Source organism: Carcharhinus amblyrhynchos, chromosome 25, assembly GCF_965287045.1.
Source record: "Carcharhinus amblyrhynchos chromosome 25, sCarAmb.v2.hapA, whole genome shotgun sequence".
In the NCBI taxonomy this organism is placed as follows: Eukaryota; Metazoa; Chordata; class Chondrichthyes; order Carcharhiniformes; family Carcharhinidae; genus Carcharhinus; species Carcharhinus amblyrhynchos.
In genome coordinates, this window is record NC_137348.1 from 23,887,888 (window position 1) to 23,909,895 (window position 22,008).

At 41.5% G+C, this 22,008-nt stretch overlaps 1 protein-coding gene across 3 annotated transcripts; it reads left to right on the plus strand.

Moving 5' to 3' along the window:
• The first annotated feature begins 97 nt into the window (after positions 1-97).
• On the plus strand, positions 98-20,195 carry morn5 (MORN repeat containing 5). Of its 3 annotated transcripts, XR_013889456.1 has the most exons (6): positions 98-157; positions 11,855-12,002; positions 12,252-12,360; positions 13,061-13,192; positions 13,325-13,500; positions 19,927-20,034. XR_013889456.1 is itself a non-coding variant. In XM_080212038.1 (5 exons), exons 1-5 carry the CDS (start codon positions 111-113, stop codon positions 20,034-20,036), a joined length of 546 nt encoding a protein of 181 aa, XP_080068164.1. In that variant the 5' UTR covers positions 98-110; the 3' UTR covers positions 20,037-20,195. The 3 variants fall into 3 exon arrangements, 2 of the variants coding, with proteins under 2 accessions (XP_080068164.1, XP_080068165.1); XM_080212038.1 differs by lacking the exon at positions 13,325-13,500 and having other exon boundaries at positions 19,927-20,195; XM_080212039.1 differs by lacking the exons at positions 98-157; positions 13,325-13,500 and adding an exon at positions 10,373-11,118 and having other exon boundaries at positions 19,927-20,195.
• The last annotated feature ends 1,813 nt before the right edge of the window (positions 20,196-22,008 follow it).

Here is a 22,008-nt window from a genome sequence, read left to right on the forward strand (position 1 = left end):
ATTGTTCCGCCCTATCTGACTAATTTGTTTGCCGTGTTCTTTATTTAGCCGTTGAGAGAGGTGGGGGGGGGTGAAGGGGCGTTGCCATGGTGACAGTGTTGTTTGCGGTCATGGAGTACACAGGCAGCAGCTATATAGGGGACTACCACAATGGCAGGTATGGAAATGTGATGCGGAGCTGCCGGCTTGGACTGGGGTAAACACAGTAAGAAGTCTCACAACACCAGGTCCAACAGGTTTATTTGGTAGCTCAAAATCTACTAGCTTTCAGAGTGCTGCTCCTTTGTTAGGTGACTGAGGAGCTGTGTTCACAAACAGCGCACATAAAGACACAAACTCAATTTACAGAATAATGGTTAGAATGCACTTCTTTGCAGGTAATCGAGTCTTAAAGATACAGACAATGTGAGTGAGCAGAAGGTTAAGCACAGGTTAAAGAGATGTGTATTTTCTCCAGCCAGGATAGTTAGTGAGATATTGCCAGCCCAGGCAAGTAGTGGGGGTTACAGACAATGTGACCTGAACCCAGGATCCCAGTTGAGGCCGTCCTCATGTGTGCGGAACTTGGCTATCAGTCCCTGCTCTGTCATATGTTGCGAAGGCCGCCTTAGAACATAGAACGTTACAGTGCAGAACAGGCCCTTCGGCCCATGATGTTGCGCCGACCAATTAAAAAGCAATGACCCTCTAACCTAAACCAATCCCTTTCCATCCATAAACCTATCCACGGATCTCTTAAACACCCCCAAACTAGGCGCATTTACAACTGCAGCAGGCAGGGCATTCCAATCCCTCACCACCCTCTGGGTAAAGAACCTACCTCTGACATCCGTCCTATAACTACCACCCCTTAATTAAAAGCTATGCCCCCTCGTGCTAGCTTTCTCCATCCAAGGAAAAAGGCTATCACTGTCCACCCTATCTAAACCTCTAATCATCTTATATGTTTCAATAAGGTCCTCTCTTAGCCGTCTTCTTTCTAACGAAAACAACCTCAAATCCCTCAGTCTCTCCTCGTAGGACCTCCCCTCCATACCAGGCAACATCCTGGTAAACCTCCTCTGCACCCTCTCCAATGCCTCCACATTCTTCCTATAATGTGGGGACCAGAACTGCACACAATACTCCAAGTGCGGCCGCACCAGAGTTTTGTACAGTTGCAACATGACTCTGCGGCTCCTAAATTCAATCCCCCTACCAATAAACGCCAAGACACTGTTTGCCTTCCCAACAACCTTATCTACTTGATTCCCAACTTTCAGGGATCTATGTACACATACACCTAGATCCCTCTGTTCATCAACACTATTCAGAGTCCTGCCGTGAGCCCTATACTCTACACATCTGTTATTCCTGCCAAAGTGAATTACCTCACACTTTTCCGCATTAAACTCCATCCGCCACCTCTCGGCCCAGCTCTGCAACTTGTCCAAGTCTCTCTGTAAACTATGACACCCTTCATCACTATCTACCACACCTCCGACTTTGGTGTCATCAGCAAATTTACTAATCCACCCAACTATACCCTCATCCAGATCATTTATAAAAATTACAAACAGCAGTGGCCCCAAAACAGATCCCTGAGGCACACCACTTGTAACCGAACTCCATGACGAATACGTACCATCAACCACCACCCTCTGTCTCCTATCTGCTAGCCAATTCCTGATCCAATTAACTAAATCACCCTCAATCCCATACATCTGCATTTTCTGCAGAAGCCTTCCATGGTTAACCTTATCAAACGCCTTACTAAAGTCCATATATATCACGTCAACTGCCTTACCCCCATCCACCTCTTTGGTCACTTTCTCAAAAAACTCAATAAGGTTAGTAAGGCACGACCTACCCTCCACAAAACCATGCTGACTATCTCCAATCAATTCATTACTCTCTAAATAACTATAAATCCTATCCCTGATAATTTTTTCTAAAACCTTGCCCTCAACAGAAGGAAGACTCACCGGTCTATAATTCCCAGGAAAGTCTCTGTTCCCCTTCTTAAACAATGGGACAACATTCGCTATCCTCCAATCTTCTGGCACTATACCTGTGACCAACAATGACTTGAAGATCAGAGTCAGAGGCTCTGCAATCGCCTCTCTTGCCTCCCAGAGAATCCTAGGGTAAATCCCGTCCGGCCCAGGGGACTTATCTATTTTCAAACCCTCAAGAATATCTAGCACATCCTCCTTATCAACTGCAATACTATCCAGTTTACAACCCTGTAACCCAGTGTTCTCCACAGCTACATTTATGTCTCCCTGCGTGAATACCGAAGAGAAATATTGGTTCAATGCCTCTCCAATCTCTTCCGGTTCCACACATAACTTCCCACTGCTGTCTCTAACTGGCCCTAATTTTGCCCTAACCAATCTTCTGTTCTTAACATACCTATAGAACGCCTTAGGATTCTCCTTAATCCTATCAGCCAAAATCTTCTCATGTCCTCTTTTAGCCCTTCTTAATTCACTCTTTAACTCCCTCCTAGCCAATCTAAAGCTTTCCAGTGCACTACCTGAGCCCTCAAGTCTCATCCTGACATAAGCCTCCTTTTTCCTTTTAACCAGCGAATCAACTTGGGTAAGCCTTGGAGAACGCTTACCCAAAGATCAGAGGCCGAATGCCCATGACCGCTGAAGCGTTCACCAACAGGAAGAGAACACTCTTGCCTGGTGATTTTTGGGGCTTCAACATCAGCCTGGATGGTAGGCAAACTGGTTGACAAAATAGGAAACAAGGGGACTGGGAAAGGTAGATGAAAGGAGCTGGGTTTCAGACTAACATGCGCATCCTGACACCATATTACACTGTTTGAGGGCTAAATATTGGTTAAGATCCCTTGCTCTTCTTTGAATAGTGCCTTGGGATCTTGGGTCCTCAGTGGCACAGTTGTTAGCACTGCTGCCTCACAGCGCCAGAGACCCGAGTTCGATTCCAACCTTGGCACGTTCTCCCTGTGCACGTTCTCCCCATATCTGTGTTGTTTTCCTCTGGATGCTCCAGTTTCCTCCCACAGTATAACGATGTACAGTTTAGATAGATTGGCCATGCTAAATTGCCCCTTAGTGTCTCAGGATGTGTAGGCTAGGGGTATTAGGAGATGTGTGGGGTTGCAGGCATAGGGCCTGGGTAAGATGTTCTTTTGGAGAGTCGGTGCAGACTCGATGGGCCAAATTGCCTTGTTCTGCAGTGGAGGGATTCTATTCTAAAGCACTCTTGCACCCAAGACAAAAAAGTGTTGGTTTGTACTTCCACTGCAGCACAAAATGCTGGGCAGACACTCAAGTGCAGTACTGATAGATGGCTTGTGGCACTGCCAGAGTTGCTGGCTTTCAGATGGGAAATTAATCTGAGGCCTCCAAATCCCAAGGCAATAATTAAAGAAGGGTAAGGGAAAGGGTTATTCACTGTGTCCCAGCCAATATTTATCCCTCAATCAATATCACAGAAACAGATTATTTATCCTTTACTCCCTGTACTCTATGAACGGCATGCTTTATATAGCACTCAAGAAACAATACTGATACATGTGACAATAATAAATCAAATCAGAGACTACGTTATCAACTCCTGCCATCTTCAATGAATCAACATGATGTGACTATCATTTTATCTGCAGGCACTGTTTTCATTTGTTGCAATTATATTTTCTTCTTCAATTCTCTGCCAAAAGTAGTTCTGAAGCACAACACCACCGTGGGTAGGGCAAGGAGGCAGGTCCCAGATCCACCCTGGCTGGCACAGGGGTTGAACCCCCTGGCTGTTGGCTGCAAACTGATCTAAGCACCATCCAGGAAACTCACCCAACTGATCTCCCAAGGAATCCAAGTTACTGCAGAATGTTGTAGACCAGAGCTATGAATAGTGAAGCAGAGGTTCCAATTCCTTTCGATTGCGCAGCTGGGCAGGAATCTCTCCTGCTCTTACTGCCTGCTGTTGCTGCACTGGAATACTTTTAGCCATGTTACAGATACACTTTCCTTGGTCATCAAGTCCTGGAGCAGGACTTCAACCCAGAACTTCTGGTGCAGAGGCAGGGATGATATCACTGCACCACACAACATCCTGATGTAATAGCACATGTTTAAATATAATAGACACAAGTGAATCTAGAATGTGATCTTGGTGATGTCTGAATTCTTATGTTTCATTAACTCATCATCTTTTATGGCTCCCAATCACTAAAATGAAGGAAAAGAAAGGAAATTTGCACAACTTGAATTCAGATGGGAAAAGCCCTTTGCCCCATCTGATCTCATCCATCAGAATTCTAATAGCCACAGCCAGCTCTTTATTAAATGGTGCCTGTCTATTGGTCTCAACACCCTTTTTGGGAAATTGCCCCAGCTGTTGATTGCCCTCTTCCTAATGTCGGTTCTAAGTTTGCCACTCAAAACTCAAACTGTGTGGCACCTTGTCCTCCTGCCTGATTTTTCTGAATGTATTCCTTCAGATTTAGTCCCTTTATGTTGTTAATTAGCCTCTATACTTATATTACAAGGTATTACAGTACAGTGCAGCCATTTAACTCAACAGGTCTATGCTAGTGTCATGCTCCACATGAGCCTCCTTCCACCTACACCTAACTTCTACAGATGCCCTATTCCATTCTCTTTTTTGCTTATTTAGCTCCTCCCTGAAGAGATCTACAATATTTGCCTCAAGTACGCTCTGTGGAAAGTGTCGTATTCCATACTCTCTCTGAGTACAGAAGTTTCTCCTGATTGCCTATTGATTTAATAGTGACTATAAGCTTCTATAATATCCTGTGCGGAATCCCCTTCAAGCTTGTGAACACCTAGTTTATGACTTTTTTTCTATTAGCTCTTCTCTTGGATGCTGAGAATCAACCTTGCTGCTTCCGTCCAGAGGTGGATCCCCACCTTACATTGCAAGAACTCTGCATTCCAGCTGCAACCTGACTGGAGCTTCATTATACTTCTGCAAGTTTCGACTTATTGATTCAAGTAGTACCCAGCATCATACTGACTCTGTTATAGTTGCCTTATGGAGGTGCAGTGGGTAGCGTCCCTGCCTCTGAGCCAGAAGCCCTGTGTTCAAGTCTCACTCCTAGGACTTGATGGCTAAGAGAAGTGTGCTATTAAGACAGCCAAACAGGTTGAGTAGCTACCTGCAAAATCCTTCCAGTGGCAGGTGGTAAGAGCAGGAGAGACTCCTGGTCAGCCATGCTTGATGTAGAGTTTATAAAGTTCAAAGTTTTAAAAGTTTCTTTTTAAAAGAGTGCTGCCCCTCAAATTATATGCCTTTGTTAGTGACCTGTTCCAGGGAAAAAACTAGCTATGCAAACAGATGAAAGTTTGGCTTGTGCACCACAGGGTATGGAAAGAGAAACAAAATCGATGTCTTGCTCTATTTAGACATGATGAGCAGCATTTGTCTTTTTCCTTCTTGACAAGTTGACTCACCAATTCTTTGCCCATCTGAAAAGAAACATGATTAATTGACATTCCTTTGGCAAAATAAATGGAGGATAGCGAATGTGGTACCGTTGTTTAAAAAGGGTAGGAGGGATAACCCTGGTAACTATAGGCCGGTGAGTTTGATGTCAGTGGTAGGCAAGTTGATGGAGAGGATTCTTAGGGATAGGATGTATGGGCACTTAGAGCGTTGCGATCTGATTAGGGATAGGCAGCATGGCTTTGTTAAGGGGAAGTCTTGCCTTACGAATCTGGTAGAATTTTTTGAGGAGATGACAAAAACGGTCAACGAAGGACGAGCCATTGATGTCATCTATATAGATTTCAGTAAGGTTTTTGACAAAGTCCCTCATTGTAGGTTGGTTGAAAAGATTAAGGCTCATGGAATACAAGGCCAGGTATCTAGATGGATTGATAACTGGCTTGGTAAGAGGAGACAGAGTAGTGGTGGAAGGGTCCTTTTCTAGCTGGAGGTCTGTCACTAGTGGTGTGCACAGTAAAAAGTCTGACAACAACAAGTTTAAGTCCAACTGATTTATTTGATAGTAAACTCACAGGCTTTCAGGATTTGTCCCTTCGTCAGGTGACTAGTCATCATGACTGGTGGTGTGCCACAGGGCTCAGTACTGGGACCTCTTCTTTTTACAATATACATAAATGTCTTGGAAGAGGGAGTAAGTGGTGTGATCAGCAAATTTGCAGATGACACTAAGCTGGCTGGATTGGCGGGCGGTGAGGAGCAGTGTCTGGCAATACAACGGGATATAGATAGGCTGGTACATTGGGCAGATACATGGCAAATTGAGTTTAACCCTGATAAATGTGAGGTGATGCGTTTTGGCCAAAATAATGTAGGGGGGAGTTATATGATAAAGGGTGGACCTATAAAGAGTATAGAAACGCAGTGGGACCTGGGGGTGCAAGTGCACAAGTCTTTGAAGGTGGCAGTACAAGTGGAGAAGGTTGTGAAGAAAGCTTATGGTATGTTAGCCTTTATAGGAAGGGGTATAGAGTATGAGAGCTGGAGTCTAATGTTGCAGTTGTATAGAACGTTGGTTAGGCCGCATTTGGAGTACTGCATCCAGTTCTGGTTACCTTACTACCAGAAAGACGTGGAGACCCTAGAGAGAGTGCAGAGGAGGTTTACCAGGATGCTGCCTGGTATGGAAGGACTGGGTTATGAGGAAAGATTGAGCAAATTGAGGCTGTTTTCCCTTGAAAGAAGACGACTGAGGGGACATCTAATAGAGGTGTATAAGATTATGAAGGGTATAGATAGAGTAAACAGTGGTAAGCTTTTTCCTATGTTAGAAATGCACGTTACGAGGGGCCACGGGCTTAGGGTGAGGGGGCCGAGGTATAACACGGATGTTAGAGGGAGGTTTTTTACACAGAGGGTAGTGGGGGTATGGAATGCTCTGCCAAGCAAGGTGGTGGAGGCAGGCACGCTGGAGTTGTTTAAGAGTTACTTAGACAGGCTCATGAGTGGGTCGGAGGTGGAGGGATATAGGAGATTGTTTTAAATAAGGTTCAATAGCCTTGGGATGTCCTGGTAACATATAAGGATGTGGCTAATACTGATGGTTTTCTCTTTTAATTCACAGGTGCTTCAGTCCGCCTTGTTGTCCAACGAGGGGCATACACGTGATGGGTCGTACGAGGGCTGCTCTTGGTTGTTTCGAGAATAGTCTAATACCTCATGTCATTAGTGTATGCTTAAACTGGACCAGGTGCTGGGCAACACGACAGCTCAGTGACTATCACTGTTTGCTGTGCAGACACATGGATTTGGGCCAGTGTCTGTGGGAGTTCGCGCATTCTCCCCGTGCTTGCATGTGTTTTCTCCGGGTGCTCCGGTTTCCTCCCACACCCCAAAGATGTGCTATTAGGCTGATTGGTGGAATAAATTGCCCCTAAATTAGTTTTCCCTCAATGTGGAATGCCATAAGCATAGATAAGGGTCATGGGTGGAGGGGGGACTCGTAATGTTAAAATGGCGGCATGGGCTCGTTGGGCCGAAGGGCTTGTTTCCTGGGCTGTTTTGTTCTTTTGTATAAATGAATGGCTGAGTGTTAGTGACTGTACTATTGTGACCCTAGCACTCCATCCTATCTCTATCTTGGTTTTCATTAATATATTCTCTAGCAATCATAAGTTAAAGTGCATCTAACAGCCCATTGAATGAAATGCCATCCATTAAAACAGCAGTGAAAACAAATCATTGTTAAATGAATGATGTTAATATGAAGGTAAGTAGGGAAACTACTAATGAAGACTCAGCAAATAATTTATAAAAGGTGGAAGGGGAACCAATTAACTCGTTCAAAATGTTGCTTTGTTCACATTTTCTCATTGCAAAAGCATAAAACTTAACAGGCCAAACATCTGAAAACTTACACAAACTGAACATGCTGGAAAATCTCAGCAGGTCTGATCCTCAATATTCTCTCTCCACGGATGTTGCCAGACCTGCTGAGTATTTCCAGCATTTTCTGTTTTTTGTTTCAGCATCTGTAGTATTTTGCATTTATCTGAAAGCTTACTCATGAAATCGCCAGTGCCTGGTTAAAAATCCACCCAATAGGTTTCATCTTCAGGGCTACCCCTTCCTCATGAGGTTGGAGCTTAAGTGTTAATTCTTCAAGCATGATGATATTTGTCTGGATTCCATGCCTGTATGAATGTCAGGCTTCTGCACATTCACAAACTCAATGTGGAGCAACTAATGCGTCATACTGATTTTATAAGACTAAAACTTTAAATGGAGTGCCTAAACTTATAGGAAATTTCTGCACACATTAGTTGGGAGAGTTTATAACAGGAATAAACAAATGACCAAGGAATTAAATTCGTACTTTGCTTCAGTTTTCACAAAGGAAGACATGAATAATGTACCAGAAATTCTGAGAAACAAGTTTTAGTGAGGAGTGGAGGAAATCAGTATTGGTAGAGAAATGTTTTAGGGGAAATTGATGGGCTTGAAGGTGGATAAATCTCCAGATCCTGATAATATTCATCCCAGAGTACTTAAGGAAGCGGCCCTGGAAATAGTAGATTCATTGGTGGCTGTTTTCCAAAATTCTCTGGACTCTGGACTGATTCCTACAGATTGGAGGATAACTAATATAAGCCCGCAATTTAAAAAGGGAGGTTGAGAACGTTAGGGAATGATAGACTAGTGAGCCTAACATTGGTTCGGAGAGGTTGCTAGAGTTCATTATCAAGAATTTCGTAACTCAGCATTTGGAAATCAGACAAAGTCAGCATGGATTTACAAAAGGGAAATCTTGCTTGATGAATCTATTAGAATTCTTTGAGGATGCAACTAGAAGAGTTGTCTGAGGAGAACCAGTGGATGTGATTTATTTAGACTTTCAGGAGGCTTTCGACAAGGTCTCACATAACAGACTACCATGTAAATTCAAAGCAATGGGATTGCTGGCAATGTCTTGAGATGGCTAGAAATCTGGTTAGCACATAGGAAGCAAGGAGTTGGCATAAATGGATTTTTTTTAGATTGGCAGTCAGTGACTAGTGGGATTCCGCAGGATTCTATGCTAGGATTGCAACTGTTCACATTATATATTAATGATTTGGAAGAGGGAACAGAATGTATTATCTTCAAATTTGCAGATGATACAAAGTTGGGTGGGAGGGTGTGCTGTGAAGAGGATGCAGAGATGCTTCAGTGTGATTTGGATAGGCTGAATGTATGGGCATATGCATGGCAGATGCAGTATAACGTGGATAAATGTGAGGTTACCCAATTTGGTAGCAATAATAGGAAGACAGATTATTACTTGAATGGGCGTAACTTGAGAGGGGTGGACACTCAACGAGACCTTGGTGTCGTCGTGCATCAGCCGCTCAAAGTAAGCATGTAGGTACAGCAGGCAGTAAAGGAAGCAAAGAGGATTTGAGTATAGAGATAGGGATGTTTTGCTGAAATTTTATAAGGCATTGGTGAGGCCACACTTGGAGTATTGTGTGCAGTTTTGATGTCCTTATCTGAGGAAGAATGAGCTTGCTATAGAGGGAATACAGCAAAGGTTTACCAGTCTGATTCCTGGGATGGCGGATCTGTCATATGAAGAGAGACTAAGTCAGTTAGGACTATAGTCACTGAAGTTTAGAAGAGTGAGAGAGAATCTCATGGAAACTTATAAAATTCTAACAGGGTTAGACAGGATAGATTCAGAAAGAACGTTCCTGATGGTGGCGGAGTCCAGAACTATGGGTCACAGTTTAAGGATAAGGGGTAAACCTTTTAGAACTGATTTGAGGAGAAATTTCTTCACCCAAAGGGTAGTGAATGTGAGGAATTCACTACCATGAAAGTAATTGAGGCCAAAACGTTGTGTGATTTCAATAAGAAATTAGATATAGCTCTTGGAACTAAAGGGATCAAGGGATATGGTGGGGGAAGCAGGATCAGGATATTGAATTCGATGATCAGCGATAGTCAAAATGAATGATGGAGTAGGCTTGAAGGGCCGAACAGCCTACTCCTGCTTCTATTTTCTATGTAAATAGTCTTCTTTCCCCTGGTTAATGTCTCTATCATAGTAGTGAAAAGTTGAATGTGATGTGAATGCATTAAGTGTTGATACGGAAATACTTGCAACAGTAATCTCTGGACTAATATATTCTAAGTTTGTAGAATGACTGCAGTATATATATATATATATACGCTTACCATACCATTGTTAAAATGTTGGGCCCAGCTTTGCAGAGATTGACTGCACTTAGACATCAATATAGTATCTGACTAGTGCAAACTCTTGAAAATATGATTTTAAAAAGAGAATCAGAATGTGTTGTCTTGTGCTACAGTTTCCCCAAGGAAACTGAGCCACTGCTCAATCCCACTGCACCAAAATGAGAAATCATCCTGATGATACAGGCAGCAACACACAGCTGAATACCAGTTCTTTCTTTCAGAACCCTGCTTTCAGATGAAGAAATAAAACCAAATGGATGCAGTCACTGGGAGTTTGTTGCACATTATCAACTCATTTTAACATGAGCATTTTCTCATTATTTTTTAACAATTTGAAGAGCTTCATATCTTGTGTAGTGATGAGTGGCACTGTTCAGCACTGGGAGGTCATGCTAAATAAAAAGTGATTGATGCAGCACCTATTTGCTGCCACAAGGGGCCTGAAATTCCTCTTTTAGTGAGAAGCAGAAGAAATGCTTGTGTCTCTGGCTAATAGTCACAGTGTGTGTGGAGCTTCAAAATCGTGATTCTTGAGACTGCGAGGTTACTGGCAGGTTGATAATTACCAAGAAAACAAATATGTTTTTTTCTGGTACAGAATGCAATGAGCTCAACTTCAAAACGCTGTACAGTAAGTTACTATTTCTCAATTGCATCAAAGACCATCAACTGAAGAAAACTATGGCCACACCAAACTCTCAGCACTGTTTAATCTAAACAAACCCATGATGTACTAGTCAAGTGTATCCTACTTATAACCTTTTTCTTCTCTTTCTCCATGAATGTGGTAAATATTGGTAACATGAAAAGACTATTTAAACTGGAGGCTGATCTTTTGCGGTTGACCCAAGTACTACTTTTCCATGACACCCCTCAAGCCATTCTTTTCCGAATAACGTACCCAGTTGTGTCTGGAATCAACTGCCACTTTTCTTCAAATGCCTTCCAAATCCAAATGTACCAAAATAAAGTATTGCAGATGTTGAAAACCTGAAACTAAAAAAAAACAGAATATGCTGGAAATATTCAGGAGGCCAGGCAGCACCTGTGGAAAGAGAAACAGAGTCAATGTTCAGCTCCATGGCCTAGAAGTGTAGCAAGTTTGAACCAATTGAAACAGGAGAAGGTTTATGACACGGTGGATGGCAGGGTGGATTAAATTTAGAAGGATTGTTGATACAAGGCCTAAAGAACAAATCCTTTGTTTCTTTGCTTGTCTTATTATCACTTCACGGGTTAGCACAGTGGTTAGCACTGCTTCCTCACAGTGTCAGGGACCTGTGTTCAATTCCCGGCTTGGGTCATTGTGCGGAGTCTGCACGTTCTCCCTGTGTCTGCGTGTATTTTCTCCAGGTGCTCTGGTTTCCTCCCACAGACTGAAAGACTTGTTGGTTAGATACCTTGGCCATGCTAAATTCTCCCTCAGTGTACCTGAACAGGCACTGGAGTGTGGGATTTTCACATTAATTTCATTGCAATGTTAATGTGAGGTTACTTGTGACACTAAATAAACTTTTATTGAGACATAGTTCTGTTTGAATGAATCTGAGAAGCTACATCACATGGGAAGGAAACTGTTATTCTGACACATTCACTGCCACAGTGGATAGCCAGCCGATGATGGTGCAACCTATTTCTCTCCTCTGTTTCCTGTTTGTTTCTTTGCTACTTCCTGTTTTCTGTTTTCTTTCAGGATGGAGGGCTATGGGGTGTATACCCTCCCAACGGAAACAAGATATGAAGGAGGAATGAAAGATGGCATGTTCCATGGTCAAGGAACCCTATATTTTCCGAATGGAGGCAGATATGAAGCCATTTGGGAAAATGGAGCTGTAAAGCAGGTCTGTTTTGAATCTCTTGCTTTGAACAGTCCCAGAATTTTATCACTTATTAGGAATGACAATCATTCAGATGAATTCACAAGTGTTTTAATGTTTATTAATCATAAAAACGATAACTTTGCATGATCAGCAAGTTTACACCCTTTCAGTCTTCCTGATCAAACATGTTTTCCAGGAGCTGCTTCTAATGATTGCTCAGTGTTTGTGGTCTCAGTTGGCACTTGTTGATTAGCTATACTTGCCTTTTAGGGTAGGTACATATTTGCAGATGGATTGGAATATGAAGAAGATTGGACATATTGCGACGGTTATGACAGGCGTTTTTACACAGAAATATGTAAAGGATTGAAACCAGCAGGTATGTTGTAAGAGACCATGATATTTCACAAAGAAATTAGCAAATAATAAATAATAAGTATTTTCATCATTTAAAATATTTCTTGACATGTGGCTGGAATTACTGGAATTCTATATGACATGATAGCTTCTGCTTTTCCAGTTGCGTCATGCCATTTCTCACCATTTTATAGAATCCTTGCAGTGCAGAAGGCGGCCATTCAGCCCATCAAGTCAGCACTGACTCTTCAACAGAGCATCCCACCCAGACCCTGTTCCCATAACCCCATGTATTTACCCTGCTAATCCCCCTAACCTTGGGGCATAAAGGACAATTTAGCATGACCTGCATAACTTTGCAGAGAGGAAACTGGAGCATCTGGAGAAAACCCATGCAGAAACAGGTAGAATGTACAAACTACATACAAGACAGTCACCCAAGGTTGGAATTGAATATGGTCCCTGCCGCTATGCCACTTTGCCACCAGGATATTCACAATAAAAACCCAAAAGAGACAACATATTATGAAGATTAACAACTGTATTTAAGGGCTGAACCTTGGAAAAATTTTCATAAACGATTCAAGCTTTGCTGTCATGTTTTGCGACATAATTAAATATGACTGTATTAATGCAGTCAACTATCTAATATCCTATACATAAGATAGTTATATATGTATAGATGTTATCGTAATCTGTTAATATTTCTGCAATTGGCTAAGGTCGTTCCCAACTCACAAACTTGGATCCTCCGAGGACGATTCCAGAAGGACATTATGACTGTGGTGATGGTTTCTATAACCCAGTAACCAGAGTAATCATTGGCTATGACAATAAATTTCTTCGTAATGCTGGTAAGTTTCGTAACCTACTGTACTCTGTAGATTTAAAATGCAAATTGGTGATTTGCTCCTTTCCATTACTAATACACTGTGGAATTTAACTGTTTTCTTTAATATTTCATAACTCTGTTTCACCCTCCGCAGATGCCACCTGACTTTTTAAAACTCGTTAATGGGATGCGGGCGTCACTGGCTGGGCCAGCATTTATTGCCCATCCCTAATTGCCCTTGAACTGAGTGGTCTGCTCGGCCATTTCAAATGGCATTTTAAAAGTCAACTGCACTGCAGTGGGCCTGAAGTCATGTATAGACCACACTAGGTGAGGATGACAGATTCCCTTCCTTCAAGGATACTCATGAACCAGATGAGTTTTTATGACAGTCAATAATGGCTTCATGGTCATCAGTAAACCTTTTTTAAAAAAAATCCAGATTTTCATGAATTCAAATTTCACCACCTGCCTTGCTGGGATTTGAATCCAGGTCCCCAGAGCACAACCATGGATCTCTGTATTACAGTCCAGTGATTTACTGAGTATTTCCAGCATTTCTTATTTCCATTTCAGATTTCTAGCATCTGTATTTTTCTATAATAATCTTTAATCTATTGTTTGACAGGCATCAGTCACATGATAACACCCCATGCTTATTTCTCTGTTTCTTGCCACCTCTGCAATTCATAAACACCTGTATAGATTCATGTTTTTGCAGCAACTGCGAAATTTTCACAACATGCCTCACATGTGGTGCGGTTTTACATGGATGCTGAAGTACATTGAATAATATTAACATTTAATAATAATAACATTTCTGAACTAAAATAATTTCATAAGTCGAATGAATCCTACTATGTATTTGCAGAATTTGACAAATTCTTGCTGCAAGCTCAGACAGAATGAACAACCTATGTACTATAAATAATATTTATTTCTGGGACTGAAAAAATGTATGTTTTTCTGTCTGACGTTCCTGTCTTGTTCATGTACAGAAGCAACTGCTGTGTAATGTTCCATGTATAATTCTGCTTTAGTCTGCACAAAAAAGGATGACTTTTTTTTACATCAAACTGCTGCAAGCTTAGTCTCAATGTACAACAGTCAAACCCATTACCAAGGGTGTGTTACAAAAGATAGATGCCAACAGCGTTCCTTCAAGAAAGAAAACAATTGGGAGGTAGTTGGTATCCAGTATGTAGAGGAACTGGACTCCCTTGGGAGAGATAGTATGGGCCAGAAGGCCAGGGCTGTAGAGGAAGAGTAAATGAACAGCTGCAGACAGGAGGAACTGAGGAAGAAGGCTGGGATAAAAGGGACAGACCTAGAGCTACTTCTGTGTAGACATTGCAGGAAGGGACAGGAAACACCAAGGCTTCTGGCCAGGGCTTGAAGCTTAGCAAAAGCAGATGGTAGGAAGCATTCAGGAAGCTCTTTACTCGACTCCAAAGACCAGACAGGTTAACAGAAAGTGTTGCTGTCTCTCTCTTAGGCCTGGGAGTGGCTTAAAAGGATGCACAGGTTCCTCGGCCTTTAACCCACGTGCTTGACTATTCTCTGCAGACACTGGTGTTTTGTTCACTGATAAACAGGGTGTAAAACAGTCCCTCCTTTGACAATCCTGTGCTTAATTTGTTCTTGACAAGGACAAAGCAGAGGTTTTTAATCTACAGCATCCACCATCAAAAGTGGAACCGAGTTTATTCTTCACATTTATTTAAAAGATAGGAAGCTAATTTAAGAACATAGTTAATTTTAAATGCAAGTGAAAATCTGAAGAAAATGTCATCTCATACTTCTATTAATTGTTAAAGTTAATGTTTTGAGGCAAACACATTGGCCCAGAATTTGTTGCAAACACAATGGCATGTTAATGACAGGTGCCATTATTAAAATACAGATTGGCCAGTAAGTCCTGATGGGGGTGAGATATGAATTATAAATCCTGACAAGTTCATAGATGATTTGCACTTTTCTGTCTTCAACTTCACAGAATTGCGTCCAAGTCTTGACCTTCTTGTGGGTTTCATGAAATTGCTGCTTTTATACTTTAAAGTTGCCACAGAAAGTTAAGTTTATTCATTAACAGCATTAGTACCTCTTTAATAATGTGGTCATTATTAATGCCTGTCAATCAATTTCCCTTGCCCAGAAAGTGAACAATGGAAAAGTGAGGAGTCTCATTTCTTCAATATATTCAAGAATGAAATAGATAGATTTCTAACTTCTAACAGTGTCACGGAGTATGGGGAAAGCACTGGAGAGCTGCCTTGATCATGCTGGGCACAGTGGTTAGCACTGCTGCCTCACAGCTCCAGGGACCCGTGTTCGATTCCCAGCTTGGGTCACTGTCTGTGTGGAGACTGCATGTTTTCCCCATGTCTGTGTGGGTTTCCTCTGAGTGCTCCGGTTTCCTCCCACATCCGAAAGACGTGCTGGTTAGGTGCATTGACCATGCTAAATTCTCCCTCAGCGTACCCGAACAGTTGCCGGAGTGTGGCAAGTCGAAAATTTTCATAGTAACTTCATTGCAGTGTTAATGTAAGCCTACTTGTGACACTAATAAATAGACTTTTACTTTAAAAGCTTTATGCTGACTGGTGGAGCTGGCACAAAGGGCTAAATGCTCCTTCTTCTATTTTCTATGTTTCAAGTAGTGAATTGCCACTGAGAGATGTATGGTCATTTTCTTTTTCCTTTCTGCCTCTTCTGTTCTCCCTTAGTCCAACGTTTCACTCCCTCTCTCTAATTTGACATTTAAATTTAAGTTTATTTATGAATGTCACAAGAAGGCTTACATTAATACTGCAACCATGTTACTGTGAAAATCCCCTAGTCGCCACTATCCAGCGCCTGTTCAGGTACTCTGAGGGAGAATTTAGCATGGCCAATGCACCTAACCAGCACTGTTTTGGACTGTGGGGGGAAATTGGAGCACACAGAGGAAACACACACAGACATGGGGAGAACATGCAAACTTCACACAGGCAGTGACCCAAGCCAAGAATCAGACCCGCTGTGAGGCAGCAGTACTAACCGTTGTGCCATACTTATACCTCGCTTTCTCTGCCATTTTTGGTTACAGGTTATATACTTTTTGGACAGAACTAGTTTTTGATCTTTATTATTGTAAAATACTTTAACAATCAATTAATTTTTTGGGGTCATTTTAAGAGAGGTCTTTTTTTTCTCTAAATTGATCGAGTGCTGACAATTACTTGCATCTGCTCTTGCATAATGTGGCTATTTTTGTGTTGATTCAAACACCTATAATCTGTAATAAATAGGAGTATCTGAGAGTCAGATAAGCTATGTTGCTAACCAAGGGGCCGCTTTTCATTTTTTGAACATCTCAACTGGGTATAGCAGCAGTGAAAGTGATAATTACCTCCTTTTACATACAACCTAGACCTCTCACACAAAGACAATATAGCTTCAAAGTGAGACATACCAAGTTACTGGAGCATGTTGTGTGCTACAAATCTGGTCTGCTCAGCAATTTGGAGAATTGTGACATGCATTTTCTTTCAAAAACAATGCGGACTGTTATTCTACCCTTTGTACAAGAAACAGACTGAGCAAATGTTCTTTCTGCAAATTTCAGTGTTGAATCATTCTTGATACATAAAGTTCCCTCTACTTGTTTAAGGCAGAAGGGGAGAAACAGAATGTAAAATGATCACTCCTAGTGGATCTAAGCTGTCTGATGTATAGTTCAATGCACAGTCAGCAGACACTGCTAATTGCCCAGTGACAAAGCAGTTCTGTGCATATGTGCACACCTCATGTCTTCTGAGTCTGTTGCTACATTTGGCAGCACCACTACACATCAATGTGAACGTGATAGCATAGCAACATGACTAGCAGTAATATCACAATGGGAAAAATTATGTGTTACCCCAAATACCCTGACTGGTAAGTACAGGATCCCTGCAGTTATGTTCTCTAGACAATGCAGTGCTTATTTACTTCATACCCAACTAAAACATCTGCAGGCTTTTATTTTGATTCTCCTCCAAGGCAAACCAGTGTTTAATTCTTTTAGAATTTTTTTTACTGCCAATTTTCATTGGGTTTGGGCACTGTGCCATCGCAATGTGAGGAGTAGGCACGTATATTTCCAGGTGATACTGTATGAATTGGTAGGTGCAAGTAGTGCAGAATTACCCTCATACAACAACTTGCATTTATATAATGCCTTTAATGTAGCAAAAACATCCCAAAGTGCTTCACAGGAACGTCATATAATGTGATGTTAGGTCAGATGACCAGAAGGACTATCTTAGGTGGAAAGCTTGATTGAGAGGCCAGAAGATGTAGTGAAGGTATTCCAGGACTAGGAATGACTGCTTTAAAAGCTCATTTTAACTGAAATGTTGTGGAACGTGGTGGCTGAACATCAGATGTGAAGTTTTTGAGTTGCCAAGTTGATTATTGTAAATTGGAAAATAGCTTCTTTAATGTGGTTAATATTTGGTAACAACTAATATAAACAACTGACGGCATGACTGGCAATGATGGAGCAAGTATAATTGGGAATAAGAGGCCAGAATTGGAGTAAATCGAATATCTCAGAGTTGGGGGACTGGAGAAGATTATAGAGATAAGAGGAAGCAAGGCCATGAAGGATTTGAAGACAGGGATGAGAATTTTGAAACCAAGATGTTGTTTGACCAGGAGCTAATGTAAGTCAGTGAGCACAGGACTTACTGTGAATTTGAATACAGGCAGTGGACCTTTGTATGAACTCAAATTTACGGAGAGCGGAGAATGAGAAACTAACTAGGATAGTATTTGAATTGTTGCCTGTAGGAAACAAAGGCATGGATGGGGATTTTAGCAGCAGATGAACTGAGGCAGAGGTGGTAGGGTGGAGGTGAAGCACGGGGTGCCAGTGGTGAAGCAGATATGAGATGAGGAGCTCATCTTAGGGTCAGATAGGATGCCAGGGTTGTGAGCAATCTGATTCAGTTTCCAACAGCAACCAGGGAAAGGGAAGGAATCAGCAGTTGGAGGATGGAGTCTGTGCCAGGAACAAAAGAAATAGCTTCTGTTTTTCCAATATTTAGCTGGAGAAACCTCTGCTCACCTGGTAGCAGCTGCCAGACAATCAATGTAACAAATCAGAGACAGAGGATGGGTTGAGAGAATTGAGGTATAGTGGAACTGGACATCACCAGAGTACACGTGGAAACTTGTGTGTTTTTAGATAATGTTACCAAGAGGGAGCACATAGATGACAAATTGGAGGGGGGCCCAGGAGACATCCTTGAGGAACTTTAGATGTAATGGTGCAACAGTGATGTGATATAAAATATAGCATTAGACACTGAAAACATATATATTGCAGTAGGTACTAAAGACTATGCTTTACCATGTCACTACTTTAGAGGGAAAGCATTAAGGGGATAACTCCATTTTATGCTCAGAACTACTTTCCTTATCATTAAAATTACTAATATTAAATTAAAACTAAATTACTCAAATCAGAAAATTAACACTTTAATCCTAACATTGTTACATATTAAAATAATGTACTCTGACACTTGTTAAATCATAAGGTGATGAGCAGAATGTTACATGGAAAAGTAAAAGGAAAACCCTGGTGCTGCTCTTTACCAGTTTTGGGGCGGGGAGGGTGGCAGGACTATGTGTTATGAAGAGTGTGCTTTATGACATGATTGGATTTTATGACAATATTTGAAGAGGAAATCACACAACTTGTTATACTTAAAGTCTTGTTATATCAGAGAATACATATTTGATACATTATCCACCCAAACGTTTGGAAAATGCATTTGAATGTTGTATTCCTTTGCAAAGATAAAATGGTGAGACTGAGATCCTGCCAATGATCAAATCCCAGCCAAATAACAATTTCCAGTTGATTATAGAGTTGTGTTATGTTAAAAGGAGAAAATGTAGCTGCAATCTCAAAGAGTAAATTATATAAAAGGTGAGAATATGCAGAGCAATTGTATTTAAGCTTTAATTACCATATGCAAACAATTGCAGTTAAGCTAAATGGTAATTATAGTTAGCTGGTAGCTGGGACGAATGAAACCACAAGGATTAATTGCGCTTTAAAAAGTGATAAAATCTGTTTCTTGAGTTTGACCCAGTGTCACAGGACGAGGGAGAATAAGAGAAAGTAGTTAGTCTCCGTGCAGCTGGCAGGAATCAGCCTGGGCATCTGGGATTTAATGTGGTGGCCATACAGCCAGGTAGAGTGTGAAAAGGCTAGTCAAGTGGCTGTTAAGGCCATCGTCACCAATTATGAACAATCAGGGAAGGATTTAAGCCTTGTTCACAACAATAGCCTAGTTCATCTTGTTTCATGGGTTACCACTGAAGAGGTTGCAGCTGCACTGATTCAAATTAGCCAGAAAACCTACTGCAATTATCCTACAGGGTTCTACTGAAGCTGGAATATGTTTATCATCCAGTATTATAAGACAGTACGTGGCCACCCCGAGCAGAATGGTGCATCCAACAAAAAAAACGCAAGTTAGCAGATGTAATTGATGTGACAAGAAGGAGGTAGCCTGACATGATGCCCATCATAAGTCATAAAATAACAAAGGGTGCATTATTGGAACCTTCCCTGATTGAACATGCAAAAAACACAAATGTTTGGGTCTGAGGGATTGAGTCAATTTAAATCTAATTGCAGCTTGCTGCAGTCTGAACTTTACTGGCAAAGTTCCACTTTCATCTGACAAATTACAAGGAAATGTCTGTCTGTACTTTCAGATGATGATGAGCATGAATGGATAGTCCGGACCTGTCGGAAGGGTTGGGATCAGATAGCGGGATACAGGCCTGAACTACACCTGCAACAATTGCCCAAATATCCTTCGTGACTGGGGGCCGAGCATTATGATAACCGTAATAATGCTTCATGGCACACTCATTCCTTTGGTGTTTTTGCAGTATGTAATAAATCTTACAGAATGTTTTGGCTAAACATGCTACTGACACATCATCCTTTACTCAAAAGGAATAAATTAATTCATAAATTATCTTCATAAGGGTGTTTATTTCATTGGTAAGTCTAAGGAAATATTAACTTCAATTCTTTTTATTTTCCATACATATTTCATGTAGGATATGGTTCATAATTTTTCAATACAACATTTATCAGCTCTGATAACTGTGCTGATTTGACACATGCTGACTAGCATACATCCTAAAAGTAAACTGAGAAAATGGTTACACTGACGCGTTCATGTGCCCTTGATATCTGTTATATAAACCTGTTCTGAAATATTGCAACTGACCCTCAGCCTGGTCAGCCAAAAAGAGTTTATTACTACACTATAATAATCATGATTACCAATTTAAGCAAAAGGCAGTCCCCTACTTGTGAACTGGACTTTGTCGCTGTGACATTCATAATCATTGATTGTAGTTTTGACTGTTGGTTCTTAAATGCTGTGAATTTGTTCCTGATAATAGATAAGGATAGCTACTCCATTTTATAGATAGAGCCATGAGGTGGGAATATTCTTGCCCTTCACTCATCACAAACAGCTATCTACTATCTACCAGTTTAAAAAAAAATTAAAATACAATTAACAGAAGTGGAGGAATAGGAAAGATGTTCATTTCTTTGTAAAAATTGGAAGTTCTAACCTGCAGATGTACATTTACATCTTAGACACTTGCTCAGCTAATTGAATTTGATTCTATTTGTCAATTTGAGCTAATTAACGTAACACCTTTGACAGGCAGAAGCTGATAATCTTTCAGGCCTGTTTATTGGGATACATGAGCCTTTCCCAGTCTTGTGTATCCCAACAAAAGGTTATCAAACTCCTTGTCTAAGAAACATAATGACTCACATTACACCTTTTGTCAGCACTGAATCTAGGAGAAAATGCAGCTGTACTAAATTATTTATATTATAAACCTGTTAGTCCTTCATGCCTGTCACAAAATTGGAAGGAGATTTGTATGTTGATTCTTAGGCCAGGAAGTTAATTCTAGTTCATCTCATTTTGAAAATAAAAGTGATGAATGGACATTGAAATGTTTCTAATGCGCTGGTGTCAGTGCATCATTGTATTCTCTCATCCTCTGACTCATTTCCATACTCAAAACGTTGCAGGTTCTATTCTGGCAGCAGCCAGCAGCTTGAGACTCCTTTCAAGAACTGATTGCTACTCGCAAGGTATCTGAGTGGTTGGGTAGGGTGGGAAATCAGCCAGCTCCCACGTTGTATTAGCCGACAGTATCCGGAGCTGGAGGAGAGAAGGCAATACTAGATGATCACGTGCAGACAGTGGCAGCAGGCCAGTGTAGTCCTGTGCATCCAGAAGGAACATGACTTGTTTTTGATGATCCCTTTATGGACGAGCCAAGGAGCAACCCAGTGGAACATGAATGGTGCTGGCCTGCTCACTGGGTCCACGCAAATCATATACATAGAACAGAATCATAAAAGAGCATCCCTACAGTGCAGAAGGAGGCCAGTCGGCCCATGGAGCCTACACCAACAACAATCCCTCCCAGACTCTATCCACATAACCCTAAGTATTTGCCCTGCTAATCTCCCTGACACTAAGGGGCAATTTAGCATGGCCAATCGACCTAACCTGCACATCTTTGGATTGTGGGAGGGAACCAGAACATCCAGAGGAAACCCATGCAGACACTGTGAGAATGCGCAAACTCCATACAATCACCTGAGGCCAGAATCGAACCGAGATCCCTGATACTATGAGGCAGCAGCGCTAGCCACTGTGCTACCATGTAGAAGCATAATTTCATCGTTTTTTAAAAAGTATTCTATTTGCCTATCACCCTGTTTCTCAGCAGATCCCCAGCAGACAA